Here is a 14,635-nt window from a genome sequence, read left to right on the forward strand (position 1 = left end):
TATGTACTTAGATATATACTATGCCTAGATACATAGTTAAAAGAAATATATCTAGAAAAGTCTTTTACTTTGGAACGGATGAAGTATTAATTAAACACTTCCTTAAATATTCCTATCTTGACCGCCATGGTGCTTTTCCGCTAAACCAAGCAAAGGGAGGGTAGTAGCATTCCGCGGTGGCTGCATTCAAATCCCTATAACACCTCATATACAAGCCCAACAAGCTATTCTACCAAAGTTGCCATCACCAACACTGCAAAATACTTCTTTACACAAACTGAATAGGACCAACGCATGAAGATAGCAGGTATCATATCTAACTTCATATCGCTCATAATAGACATATTTGAAATTTACACTGACACTTGTCTATACCATGATACAGATATGAGAGGTTAACACTTCTTCATATGCAAATACATAGATAACATATAATAAGATGACATAAAAAGCTTAAGGTCCATATACAAGAGCGGACCCTAAACACAAAGTAAGTTCAACATCCACTAGCTGAAGATAACCAATGAGCTAAGAAGTCTCCATTCAACAACTTAAAGAAAACCTGGTCCAAAAACTTACAGCAAGATGAGCACATAGAAAACATCGAGCCTTCGAACAAGAAGGTGAACAATGTCATCTAAAGATTCATGGTGAAGTGACAGACTAAAGACCTGATAGAGCGTAACTTGATCTTCACCAACTTAATAGAGCCAAGAAATAAAAGAATACTACTTCCGTCCCTAAATAAATAAATTTCTAGATCTGTCTTAAATTAAGCTTTTTTAATTTGACCAAATCTATAGAAAAGAGTGACAAGATTTATGACAACAATTATCTTACATTCTTCGGGCACTAAAGAAGACCAAATGTCTTGCGCCGTTGGGCAAAAAGTCTCACCAAACAATAGCATAAAATCTTTTTTTGTTGGTCCAAATCGCAGTTCCCTTCTATCTCCTTGATCCGTTATGAATGTTACCCAGTTGACTTAGTAAATGATCCATGCTCTTTGTGAGGTTTAAGCTCTTGTATGAATTCGCCAACCTATTTTTGATTTACATTCTTAAACAGCAATACTTTGGTTTAGAAGATGTGAAAACAAATGAGGGTGCTAGACGGCATAAGGTCCTTTTTGCTAAGCCAACTATCCAATCAAAAGTTAGTGTTGTTACCTTTCCCCACTGTTACTATTATCATTGTCATGTAAAGATCTAAAACCAAAAGTTAGTGTAGTTACCTTTTTTCCACTGTTACAATTGTCATTGCCCAGTAAAGATATTTAAGGGCTTGCCCAACTCACCACGGTGGCATGCTGCCCCGTTGTCCACCTCTGCATTAAATTTCCATGTCATACGTTTAGGCCTTGTTTAGATTCCAAGTTTTTTCACTCTCTCTCTATCGCATCAAATCTTTGGACACATGCATGGAGTATTAAATGTAGATAAAAAAATAACTAATTACACAGTTTGATTATAAATTACGAGACGGATCTTTTAAGCCTAGTTAGGCCATGATTAGACAATAATTATCAAATACAAACGAAAATGCTACCGTGCCAAATATTGATTCCTAACAGCGATCTAAACAAGGCCTTAGTAGCCTCGCAGAGGGAGGTAGCATCCTGCAGAAGAGGTAGTGTCCTTGTCAGAAGGATAGCAGAAGCCGAGCCTTGTTGAGATTGCAAGTTTTTTCACTCTCTCTCCATCATATCAAATCTTTGGACATATGCATAGAGTATTAAATGTAGATAAAAAAATAACTAATTACACAGTTTGATTGTAAATTATGAGACGAATCTTTTAAGCCTAGTTAGACCATGATTGAACAATAATTATCAAATATAAACGAAAGTGCTACAGTGTCCAATACTGATTCCTAACCCCAATCTAAACAAGACCCCAGTACCGAAAAACGCACTGTGAAAAAATATAACGGCTTGGAAGGTGAGAGAGAGAGAGAGAGGAAAAAGCTGCCGCATACATGGGCTTTTGGCTCTGCGTTAGCAGACAGATGGGGCCAAGAGGTATCATACATGTATGGCTAGGTAGTAATCTCATTTTTTTTCTTTGCAAACGTGGAATTTCACTTTAGTCTAGGGCTAATACCCCTGTATGTCTCGGTTGTGCGTGCCCTAAACTGTTTCAGTTGTCTCCAAACCATGTAGTGCTACTGATTTTGTCTAGGCCTTTTTTCCGTTTTCCCCTTGGTACCATCGGAATTCCTTACCACACAAACATTTAATTTGAAAGGTGGCAATATCCCACCCAAGCGAAGATATTGAAGATCAAGGGTGGAAAAAAAAAGTCAATGAAGAAAGAGGTCGCTGACGTCGATGTCCAATACAGGTCGCCTCTTTGCTTTCGAATTACACGCAGCAGCGAGCTACGACCAAACCATCGTCCAGCTGCATTTTAAGGGAAGACCCAGGTCAACCATTGCACGAGAGCTGGTGCATTGAACAGGAGTATTCTTCGGTCACCGGCCCTTTAATACTGTATGAAATAAGCAAATAAAACAATGTTCCTCACCAGTCACCACACCCTGCCTTCATCCTTTTAAAGAGCACAGAAGCATGCAGCATGAGCACCGAAGTGCCTAAGCATTAGCAATTGCTAGGGACCAAAACTGGTGTCAACCGCAACTTTCCTCAGCTAGCCATGCACAGCCTTCTTCCTCTACTTCTCCTCGCCTGGTGGTGTCTCCGCCTCACCGCAACAAGATGACCTCAAGTTCTACATCACCAAGGAGTGCTCGAACAACATGAACTACACGGGCGGCAGCGCGTTCCAGGCCAACCTCGACGCGATCCGCTCCTCCCTCCCAGACGCCGTGGCCGCGTCCTCTGGGTTCACCGAGAACACCACCGGCACCGCCGCGCCGGACAGGGCGTAGGGCCTCGCGCAGTGCCGCGGCGACGTCGACGCGTCGGACTGCCGCTCCTGCCTCAACGACACGGCGCATGAGATGGCCAGCGCGTGCCCGGGCCAGAAGAACGCCATGCTCATCTACGAAGGCTGCATGATGCGTTACTCCAACGCGAGCTTCTTCGGCGAGCCCTACACGTCCGACCCGATCTTCCAGCTGTCGAGCCTCCAGAACGTGACGCAGCCGGAGCGGTTCATGTCGCTGCTCGGCGAGCTGATGAGCAACCTCACCACGAAGGCTGCCTACGGGTCCCCGCGTCTGTTCGCGGCCGGCGAGGTCCAGCAAACAAGCTTCGTGACGCTCTATGGCTTGGCCCAGTGCACGCGGGACACAAGCGCGGCAAACTGCAAGCTGTGCCTCGCCATTCTCGTCGATGCGATCCCCAAGTGCTGTAACGGGAAGCAGGGCGGCCGGATCTTCTTCTCGCCGATCTGCCAGCTCCGGTTCGAGATTTACCAGTTCTATGACGCCCTGGCCGCCCAGGCGGCCATGTCCCCAGCGCCGGCGCCACGAGGTGGGCCAGTCAACGGCAACGACCATTCCGGCCCACGAAACACTGGTAAGTCGATGTGTTTACTAGTATTATGGAAGTTGAACTACCACTACAGTGCCGTGCCAGTGGACCCCAAATTCAAACGCGTGCGCTCTAGCGATGCGAAGTCCAGGACGTATTGGCCCAGCTGGCCAGCTGGGCACCGTCACTACCGTTGAGCCCTCGCCAGTGTCAGATCAATGGTACAAGTCATAATCCTCGACTCCGCAAGAGAGCACGTACCCACGAACTGCCCCGCCGCCTGCGTGGGTGCACTCGACCTTGGAATGGAAGTCACGTTCCTGTCCAATCCGATCTTAATAATTACGATAATGTTCTGACTCGAACGTTCGGCATTCTTTCGACGCGGTAGATAACGGCTACGGCACGTGTCCTCCTCCACTCATCTCTCAATGGCCTTATCCACTCATCGCACTGTCTGTTCATTCCCATGCCACCTCGCTCCATCCCGCGACGCGCGCCTGCTCGTGACTCAAGGCTCCGCCGCGCCGTGCACCTCATCCCACGCAGTTGCTCCCCATCCGCTCACTCGCGCCCCGTGGCTCGTGCGCCTCTCGCCCCTCCCATCGCTCGTGCCGCTAGCTCTCTCCCTGGCCGGCGGCGGCGCCCTCACCCACCCCGACGTCCTCCTCCCCCACCGCGGCATCCTCCTCCCCCACTCCGGTGGCTCCTTCCCCACACCGGCGGCTCCTTCACCCACCCGGCGTCCTCCTCCCCCACCCCGGCGGCTCCTTCCCCCACCCCGGCGTCCTCCCCCATCGGGAGCCCCCAATGCTCGTAGATCTGGCGGCCATGGCGCTCCCCGCGCTAGGCTCTCTCTCTTCCCTTATGTTGCAATTGTATGTTTCAACGATTTCACATGTTTCAGAGTTATATTGCAGTTGAATCATATGTATGTTGCAAAAGTAGATCGGGGATGTTGCACATGTTTGCATATGTTGCGAGTGTTCCAGAGGCATGTTACAAGCGTTTTGTTCGAAATGTTTCATTTGTTACTAGACGTATCGTTGCATGCGTTTGATCTGGATGTTGCATATGTTAACACATATGTTGCAACAATATGTTCCATAATGTTTCATCTGTTTCAGTCTTCTGTTGCAGCAAGTGTTTTCATGTTGCAAGTTGCAAGTGTTCTATGTGGATGTTTCATATGTTTTCACACATATGTTGCAACGGTATGTTTCAGGTGTTTCATCTGTTTGAGACGTATGTTGTACTCAAGTATTTCATGTTGCACATGTTTCATGCTGTTCGGAGAGTCAGGGGGCACCGGGGAATGGGGCGATGAGCCGGTGGACGTGGCGCGTGGTGCGAGGCGCTCTTGGGCCCGTGTCGGGGGAAGGGGGGCACGACGGGACGAGGGTGCGCTTGTGGGGGCGAGGCGAACAGATGGGGATGGGGGGCGGTGCGCGGGCGTGTTAGACGTGCAGGGGCGTCTGATGGAAGCTGGGCCCACGTGCATGTGGTGTGGGAGCGGAGGGGTTGCGGACGGGCGCGCGGGCAGGGGCAGAGCAGCAGCTTACGCGGGCGTCTGTCTAGACGCGCGTTGTCCGTCCGGAAGTCCGGGCGCTAGGCCTGCCGTAATAATTAGTTTTTTTGAGGAAACGATTGTTCCTGACAGGCCAAATGCTCAAGCACACGAAGTAATTATCTCCACGAAGAATGAGACTTTAAGTTGTGAGTGGCACATGAACACCGATATAATACCAGCAGAACCTGGCAACAAATGGTGTACTGTTTCCTGACAAGAGTCACCACAAAGGACACAATCAAAGGAATGGAGATGCATATTCTTCCTCTTTAGAATATTTCTCGTGCTCAGCCCGTCTTGAGCCAAAAGCCAGAAGAAAACTTTATGCTTGTGCTGGCAGCAAGTTTTCCAAATCAACTTGAATACTGTGTGAACATTGCATGTTCTTATTAAATACATTACTTTTGCTATGCATTTAGATTCATGTGCATGTGTACTAGAAGACAAAACTCCAGAAAGTTTATCTTATATTATAGTGCATATATAAGTAAAATTTGTTATTTTTGTATGATTTTTTCAAAAATGGTTTTACATCTCAACTTTTGCATGTGACAACATATGTCAATGCACTATAGATGTGCCAAGTTTCAAATTGTTTTGAGTATACAAGTGTATTTTTTTAATTGGTTTTCATGTTTCCACCAAAGATGTGGTTTCCACCATATATTTCTTCTAGTTAGCTAACAACTAGTTGAAAGCTTGATAAAAAAATTAGCCTTCATGTTTGAATACACTAGGGCTAATTTAGCTAATTTTTAGCTAGCTAGCAAATAGCTCTTGCATCTAAACAGACCCTTACTCTCCATTCGTATGGATTGGAGGTGTTTTTCTTCTATTTAAATATGCCCAAAAGAGGTCAAGAATATCGGATCATCTGATGTAACTTCAGTTTGTTCAAAAAGCATGTTAGTCATTACGATGTCATTTATTACCAAATCACGAAAATAGTATTAGAAACCCACAACTTTTTTTCCAAGTGCTTTAAGAGTCATGTCTAATTGGTTAAGTATAACAATTTCCCGTCAATCTACAATTCGTTTCATTGTAGTATTGTCTAATAATGAGGAAAGTGTAATTTGAGTGCACTGTGGACTTCCATCCAACCATCGCAGGACAAGAAAAGCAAGCCTTCCATCCTGATCCAAATAATGTGCTATGCCTTTCCATATATAGTTGTCAACTGGTTTCTTACAAATGCTGTTAAAAGCATGATGGTTTCAGCAGTTTGGTTCAAAAAGATGAGTGATTCTCAGCCCTTGTTTAGTTCGCGAAAAGTTTTCGCGAAAAGTGCTACAGTACCCATCACATCGAATCTTGCGATACGTGCATGGAGCATTAAATGTAGACGGAAAAAAAACTAATTGCACAGTTTGATTGGAAATTGCAAGACGAACGTTTTGAGTCTAATTAGTCCATGATTGAACACTAATCGCCAAATAAAAACGAAAGTGCTACAGTAGCCAAATTTCCAACTTTTTGCGAACTAAACAAGGGCTCAGTGAAGGGGTATGAAACAGCTTCTGTTCTGAATTTTCAGCTACGACGACAGTCACCGCCGTCGGTGCAAGAAGTAATAGCACAGTCAGGACAGCCCTTTTAAGTGTCTCAGTTCTTGCTGCTGTTACGATGCTGCTGCTGCTGTTTGTTGCTGCCTATATCTGCAAGAACAGAAAACCACACAAGCACGTGCAGATAGTAAGAGACGGTAAGCTACTGAAATGTTGTTAGCTATCAGGACTCAGGAGAGAACTTTGTGGTGCAACCTTCAGGCTTGGCTCTTCCGTTTTCTCTTATCAATAGGGCATGGGGCTGAAGAAGAAGAAATGAGAAGTTCAGAGCCTCTCACGTACGATCTGAGTACTCTGCGAGCTGCAATTGACAACTTTTCAGAGGAAAATAAGCTCGGGGAAGGAGGGTTTGGCCCAGTCTACAAGGTAAACTTCAATCCTGGAGTCCTACCGAAAATTAGTGTCTAATGGTCTTTCTCGTAATAAGAACACAAAATGTCTGATGGTCCAATCTCATCTCAATGTTGTTCAGGGTACCCTACCAAATGGGCATGTGATTGCAGTGAAGAGACTCCTCGCAACAAGGGCATGTGGAGATGAAGAACGAGGTTGTCCTGGCGGTTTTTTTTATTTTTCAGCCATTTTTTTGAAATTTTTTCATAAATATGTCTCTGGATGTAAGATTTCAAAATCTGGACCCTTAGCTCGGCGTCATCGTTGCTGACGCCGAGATCTTGGGCTCGACGCAGACGTGGCGGTGACTTAGTAGGCAGCTCAACGCCATATATCTTGGCGCCGATCTTGACGCAGGAGATCCAGGCGCTGAACGTGCCCTGCTCTGCGTTGCATTGCATTTATTATCCCGTCACTAGCAGATGGCATTGCCTGCTACGACCTGCTCGTCGTCAGATCAGATGTGCTGCTGCTTGTCTCCTCCCGTGTGCCGTGGCAGCGTGGCTATGGCCTATGGCTAGGCTATGGTTGTTACTCGCTCGAACAACTCGTATAGGACAATTATAAACTGGATAATGGCACGGTACGAACGGGCGGCGTTACAGGCTGCCCCACCGGCGGCCACCCATTTGGTGCTGGTGACTCTTTTAGGCAAGCCCGGCCCGGTGAGTCGGTGACATTCCAACTAACCTCTCCAACTCCAACTCCTAACGTCGACAGTTTTCTGCCTACCTGGTTAAGAAATGGAATTGAGAATTCCGAAGTAGTGACGGAGGTCGGAAACTACAGGCCTATGAAAACCGAGTTTGGATGGCGAAGTTCTTCCACAAAGCACGTGATGTGTGATAGTGTTATGAAGCTGATTTCAGTGTAGAGGATTAACTAGTACCGCCTCTGTCATGAAAGATATGTAAATATATAATTCTATCTTTACTCAAATTATTTAAAAGTTAACCAAACTTATAAAAAAACATCACTATTCAAATAAATTCTATTAAAAATTAATAAAATTATTTGAAACGTGGGGTTGTTTTTTGGTGCGTGCTTGAAAACTTATAAACGGGAAACTCAGCTGGTAACCAATATGAACGGCGTATATATTGTATCAGTTATTAATGGCACGAGAGTACTTCCTCCATCAACAAATGATTTAATTTAAAAAAGTGTAGTGAGTTAAAGCATGCTAAGTTCGGTTAAATTTATGATGTCAAATAATTTTATAGCCTCTCAATAACGCCAAAGATCATTGTCAGAGCATCAACCCCCAATCATCCACGACAATAGGCCAAATCTTTCAAAAGCATGTGATGTGTAGCCTAGTTTGGATTGCCCATAGTGGTTCATGTGGATATGAGATTGTAGGGGTTTAGTTTGAACTTGGTCATTTATGGTGGGTTACGCCAACATATAAGACTTTTAAAGTCCATAACATCATCCTTAAATTGACCATTTTACTTAAGGCAACGTATCAGGTACAAACCAACTAACATGTACAAACTTGAAAACTACCAATCAAGACCACTAGATGTTGATCCAATGAATGGGGTGAGAGGTGGGATTTTTTTGCGCTTAAGCCCCCCACCCGCCGTCCTTTTTTTGCGCTTTAAGCCCCCTCACCCTATCCATTGGATCAACATCCAGTGGTCCTGATTGGTAGTTTTCAAGTTTACACAGGTTGGTTGGTTTGCACATGATATGTTGCCTTTACTTAAGCGTAAGTAGGTTGACGCTAATATTTGGTTCACTTAGCGTGCAAAGTATGTGTGAGTCATTTTGACTTTCAGACATTACAAATGGTATCAAAGCCGACCTTATGATGGAAGTATAAGTGGTTTGATGGTAGTATATGCTTCATTTGGCGTGTAAAGTGGAACTGAGCCATTTGAACTCGGCGGCATTACAAAGCCACATGATCCAATGCTAAGAGAACTTTTAGAGACACATCTAGCGTATTAAAATAGCATCGGCCGCCTGTGTGGAAGATGGTCAATGGACCATCAATCTGGCACCATAGTACCAGTCACACTTGTCAGCACGAGATGAGGATCCAACAAGCAGGTAACACAAAGATGCAAATAGGGAATATGACTATCCCATCAATAGTATGAACCAAGCAACAACAAAAACCACATGAAGCGCACTGATTGAATGCCTAGATACGCATTCGCATTGGAATTCTCTATAAAAAAACAAAATCCGTCAAGAAATTGATAAAGATGAAGCCATCCGGTAGCTTATGAAACACAATTATTCAATCTAGCAACCACCCATTCTGACCATGTATATATACATTTGTACTGTTCATCAGAAAGGACATCCATCACTTCTGATCCATCTCGCATTTTTTTAATAAAATCACCGGGGGATGAACTATCCCCCCCTGAATTTCATAACCACAGATTCCAGCAAAAAGTTGGTGATGGTAATTACAAATTGGGTCAAAGCCCAGAGTTACAAAGCAAGAAAGACGAAAGAGAGTACCAACCACACCACATACAAACGAACACAACCAACACCAACAGCCACCAGGGGAAGCAACCCAGCTACAACTCCCACGACAGAGACATGTCGATGATTGCCGAACAATGCACCACCAACAGGCCGAACTCCAATGAACTCCATTTCCACCGGTGACTGTAAGGCACTAAGTCAAGATGACAGACGACAGTCGTGATGTACATCTTCTATGGAGTGCATCCGGGATCCAATCGCCTTCCACCTACGCCCCTTGAGGGGAGGAAGCCTCAAGGGTTGGAGGATCGATGATTCGATAACCAGGAGATCCAAGAGACGGGACCATGGTCCCGTTAACCCGGCATGTGGTGAGAACATGCAATCAAGGAACTAGAAAGACATGAGAGCAAGGACACTAACAGCAGACACCATCGACCAACCAACTTGTGCCCCTAAATAGGAGATGCAGGCAAAAGAACCTGCAGAAGAGTTGCATGGTCCATCTCGCTTTCACTCGCTCACACTCTAACCATCAGATCTTGGAGCGATAGCATTAGATGTTAATAGGATCACGACCATGGTGTAACATGTGAATAATGCTACTCCATTTTGTGAGGTAAGGAAGATGGAAAGATCGAAATTTTTATGTCTAAGACATCATATTTGAATTTCTAGTGCGATTTGTTTATTTCCTTTAATATGCATCAATATGTATTGTTTCATGTTTTATCATGCTGGTTGGATCATTCATTGACCCTACTGTCGAAGTCCAACAAACTAGCATGTATCTTGCCACTGTACGCTCTAGCAACATTCGGACCATGCATGCATCAATTGGCCATGTTGTTGCAATAATATACGTAAATCGTTTACAAGTTGCTGAAGTCATCTGTACGGTGGGTGCACTCTATTATTTTTTAGTTATTTGCAGCCAGCTCGATTTGCTAGAAGGGATTGCCTGGTCAGACTTGATTTTGTCAAAAATCTATGCTCTATTATAAGGAGTAGGGGCGTAGGGCCATTTGCCATGCGCCTTGTCCAAATAGCACCGAAGGCTCAAAGTAGCAGCAGTGTGCACCTTCGCCAGGAACCATGCACAGCCTTTTCCCCATCTTCCTCCTCTGTTCGTCTCTCCTCGCCTCGACGACCAACGCCGACGACCCAATCTACACCTACTGCCCGAGCAACACGAATTAAACGCGCGGCAGTGCGTTCGGCGCAAACCTTGACGCGCTCCTCTCCTCGCTCCCTGCGGCCGCGGCCGCGTCCTCAGGTTTCGTCAAGAACACAACCGGCGCCGCGCCAGACCAGGCGTACGGCCTCGCGCAGTGCCGCGCCGACGTGAACGCGTCGGACTGCCGCGCGTGTCTAGATGGCTCGACGCAGAGCATGGGCAGCACGTGTCCGGGCCAGAAGAGCGCCATGCTCATCTACAATAAGTGCCTGCTGCGGCACTCCAACGCGAGCTTCTTTGGCGCCGTCGACACGTCGGTGGTGGTCTACACGCAGACCACGCAGAACGCAACGCAGCCAGAGCAGTTCACGACGCAGCTCGGCTCGCTGATGAAAACCCTCCGGGAGAAGGCGGCGGACGCGTCCCCACGGATGTTCGCGGTCAGTTCGGCCCCAGTATCGCCGTTTGTGAACATCTACGGGATGGCGCAGTGCACGCGGGACCTCGCCGGCGACGACTGCAACCGCTGCCTCGTCAGCGCCGTCTCGTACATCCCGAGTTGCTGCAACGGAAAGACGAGCGGTCTGGTCGTCCACCCGAGCTGCTCCATCCAGTTCGATGTGGAGCCGTTCTACAACATCCAGGCCGCCGAGGCGGCGATGTCGCCGGCGCCGGCGCCGGCGCCGGGAGGCGGGTTCGTCAACGGAAGCGAACACTTGGCCCAAGAAGCAACGGTGAGTCCACAACGCAACTCTTCCAATCTCTTGTAGTCCCGTCACTTTCCTGACGCGTTTGATAGTTGACACTTAGATCTTCTGCCGTCCAGTCACTTTCCGTACGCGTTTCATAGTTGACGCTTGCTGTGCCTCTGGGATCTGAATTGTCGCCGTGATAGATGACACTTGCTCTCATCTTGATTCGGCAAAATTGACGATGAAATTTCTCTATCTTCTCCGAACATGAGCACATGAGATGTTACACCTTTTGAGAGAGAGCCGTGACGTGTTTATAAAGGCCGTTAAAATCGTTTTGCTTTTAGTCTGTCTGGAAAATGAATACAATTTTAGATACATTCTTAATTGGAGTTGCTAAAACTCCAAGTGCCTAAATTTTAGTTTTCTTTCGGACGACGGTTGCATATATTTTATATTAAAATTGAAGATTTAATTTGTTACAATTTTTGTAGGCACAACCTGTAATTTTTTGTTCCGAGAATAGAAAAATCATTAGATAAAACCACAAATCCAATAAAATCTAATTTATGTTGACAAAGACAATTAACAATTTACAATCATTTCTATAGTCAGACAAGGGCAGAAAGTTGATATGATATGACACAAAGACAAATAACAAATCACAAAAAAAAATATAATTTACTTGTACTAGTTGATGATACAAGAGTGTTGTCTGAAATTATCTTAAAATTTAGGCATCTGAAATATAGGAGAAATACTTAATTAAAGTTTGATTCAATACATAGTTAAAAATATTAATGTTTATAACACCAAATAATATATTTTAAAAATATATCTCATGACAAATCTAATAATATTTATTTGATATTATAACTATTTATAATTTTTATATATAGTTAGTTAAATTTAAGATACTTTAACTTAATGCTAGTATTATGCTATATTTGTATTCTTATCCGGGCGGAGGGAGTAGCAGAGTTGAATTAGGACGGTGACTAATCTTGGCGAAGTCTGAAATGGCTTCTATTCTGAATTACCGACGATGACCAACGCCGCCGTGCACCCATGTGAATTCTGTGCAGGGAGTAATCATACGGTCAGGACAGCTCTTCTCGTGTCAATCCCTGTCGCTGTTGCGCTGCTGGTGCTGCTGCTAGTTGTTGCCTGTCTCTGCAAAAGGAACAGAAAACCACAGAAGCATGTACAGATTGCAAGCATTAGTAAGTGGCGAAACAATGTCAGTAAGCCTGTTCGTTTGAGCTACTTTTCAGCTATGGAATAATATTTTTCTCTCACAATATTTTAGCATAAGCATCAGCATAAGCAAAATTTCAGCATAAGCGAACATGATATATTTAACGAGTAGTGCGGTGCTAAGTTTAGGCCTGACTCCTGAGGTTATCGTGTTCTGTTATGATTTATGAACACTGAACAGGCCGTGAAGATGACGAAGAAATGATGAGAAGCTCAGAGTCTCTCTTGTATGATTTGAGCACCCTACGAGCTGCCACCGATAACTTCTCAGAAGAAAACAAGCTCGGCGAAGGCGGGTTCGGGTCAGTATACAAAGTACGAAACTACTTTAAACCTGCAACCTAAAAACTAATCACATAGCTGAAATGCTTTCGCGTAACAGATTAGTTGTTGGTCTGGTCCCATTGTTCTTCAGGGCACGTTACAAAATGGACAGGAGATTGCAGTGAAGAGATTGTCTGCAACTTCGCAGCAAGGACAGCTGGAGATGAAGAACGAGGTTTTCCTGCAGGTGAAGCTCCAGCACAAGAACTTGGTGCGACTGCTCGGTTGCTGCATCGAGGAACACGAGAGGCTCCTCGTCTACGAGTTCCTCACCAACAACAGCCTCGACAAAATCCTCTTTGGTGCTATATACATTCTGACAACCATAATCCTACTGTGTCATTGCACTTCAGTCAGATCACCTGCAGGACATTCGCTGATAAACTGAACTCACAGATCCTGCACGGCAGCAGGAGCTGGGCTGGGGACTAAGGCACAAGATCATCGAGGGGATCAGCCGAGGGCTCCTCTACCTCCACGAGGACTCGAGGCTCACCATCATCCACCGCGATCTCAAGGCCAGCAACATCTTGTTGGACGCCGACATGAACCCTAAGATCTCTGACTTTGGCTTGGCCAAGTTGTTCAACATCGACTCCAGCGTGGGGAACACCAGCCGCATTGCCGGAACCTAGTAAGTTTTCCTGCCGACCGGCCGGCGGCCTCCAAGTTCCACTAGTCGGAGTTCACCCGTGGTAATCACGGGCGTAGGTGTAATCATTGTGTTCATGCTAACCGTGGCTTTGAAATGCATGCAGCGGGTACATGGCACCGGAGTACGCTCTGCACGGCATCTTCTCGGCCAAATCGGACGTTTTCAGCTACGGTGTCCTTGTCCTCGAGATCGTCACCGGACGACGCAATACGTACACGTATGCTTCAGGACCCTCTGAAGATCTTCTTACCTATGTAAGGATCCCTCTTCTTACTGTCAGGATGAAGTATCAACCTTTTTTGTGTATATCCTAACTCCTTTTAAGGCTAAAATATCCTGCCCCTGTTATCCTTGTTTTGCATGGCATGGGCAGGTTTGGAGGCAGTGGAGCCGTGGGAGCGTGCAGCCGCTGCTGGAGGGGTGCCCCGACGAGGGGCACCGGCCGCAGGAGATGCTGAGGTGCATCCACGTCGGTCTGCTCTGCGTACAGGAGGACCAGCACCTCCGCCCCAGCATGGCGTCGGTCGTCGTCATGCTTAACAGCCGCTCCATCACGCTACCGGCCCCCAACGCGCCAGCCTTCGCGATGCTGGGCCGTGGTCTCACGGTGACCGCGGATACGCCCGTGACGGGGACGGATCGCCAGGTTGCTAGGGCGGTGGCAGCAGCTCGGGGACAGTGCACGTCCATCAATGAAGCCTCCTTTACTGACTTGGAGCCGCGTTGATGGGTCATCAGCAACATCAGCATGAACGACGTCGATCGATGAATGAACTTGTATGTTTCGGGTTCATGTTTTTTTTGTTTTTTTAGAGGAGGTTTGGTTCTGAATTACAGCAATATTTACCTTTCAAGATGTACTGTTCATAGTGATTTGGTTGTCTTTCTGGAAATGCAGTATCAAAATTTCAAAAAGTAAGGAAGATGAGCAACGAAATTTGGGTGGGTTGAGTTAATGTGATAAACTAGTACTTTCTCCAACCACGAAACAAGCGGTGAATTTTTGCATCTTCTCGGACGATCAATCATATCTAGTAGAGGTTAGAAATACGATTTTATCTTTTTTGGAGGAGCCTAGCAGTATAAATTTCTTTTCAAAAAAATGATCAAAT

General features: G+C 45.8%; 1 protein-coding gene across 1 annotated transcript; it reads left to right on the forward strand.

Annotated features, from left to right (window-relative positions):
• The first annotated feature begins 2,994 nt into the window (after positions 1–2,994).
• On the forward strand, positions 2,995–14,347 carry LOC136511076 (cysteine-rich receptor-like protein kinase 10). The gene is made up of 13 exons (XM_066505297.1): positions 2,995–3,481; positions 6,544–6,711; positions 6,807–6,940; positions 7,047–7,100; positions 7,219–7,271; positions 10,630–10,787; positions 10,862–11,329; positions 12,373–12,510; positions 12,726–12,859; positions 12,960–13,170; positions 13,265–13,502; positions 13,627–13,777; positions 13,897–14,347. Exons 1-13 carry the CDS (start codon positions 2,995–2,997, stop codon positions 14,248–14,250), a joined length of 2,748 nt encoding a protein of 915 aa, XP_066361394.1. The 3' UTR covers positions 14,251–14,347.
• Positions 14,348–14,635: the final 288 nt, after the last annotated feature.

The sequence above is a fragment of the Miscanthus floridulus genome, chromosome 16, assembly GCF_019320115.1.
Source record: "Miscanthus floridulus cultivar M001 chromosome 16, ASM1932011v1, whole genome shotgun sequence".
Taxonomy (NCBI): domain Eukaryota; kingdom Viridiplantae; phylum Streptophyta; class Magnoliopsida; order Poales; family Poaceae; genus Miscanthus; species Miscanthus floridulus.

Bases quoted from the DNA above. Each gene is read 5' to 3' on its own strand.
- LOC136511076 (XM_066505297.1), top strand. From the start codon at position 2,995: ATGCTCATCTACGAAGGCTGCATGATGCGTTACTCCAACGCGAGCTTC. The intron at 12,860-12,959 runs GTACGAAACTAC...ATTGTTCTTCAG, and splicing joins GGTTCGGGTCAGTATACAAA to GGCACGTTACAAAATGGACA. The intron at 13,171-13,264 runs GTGCTATATACA...CTGAACTCACAG, and splicing joins CCTCGACAAAATCCTCTTTG to ATCCTGCACGGCAGCAGGAG.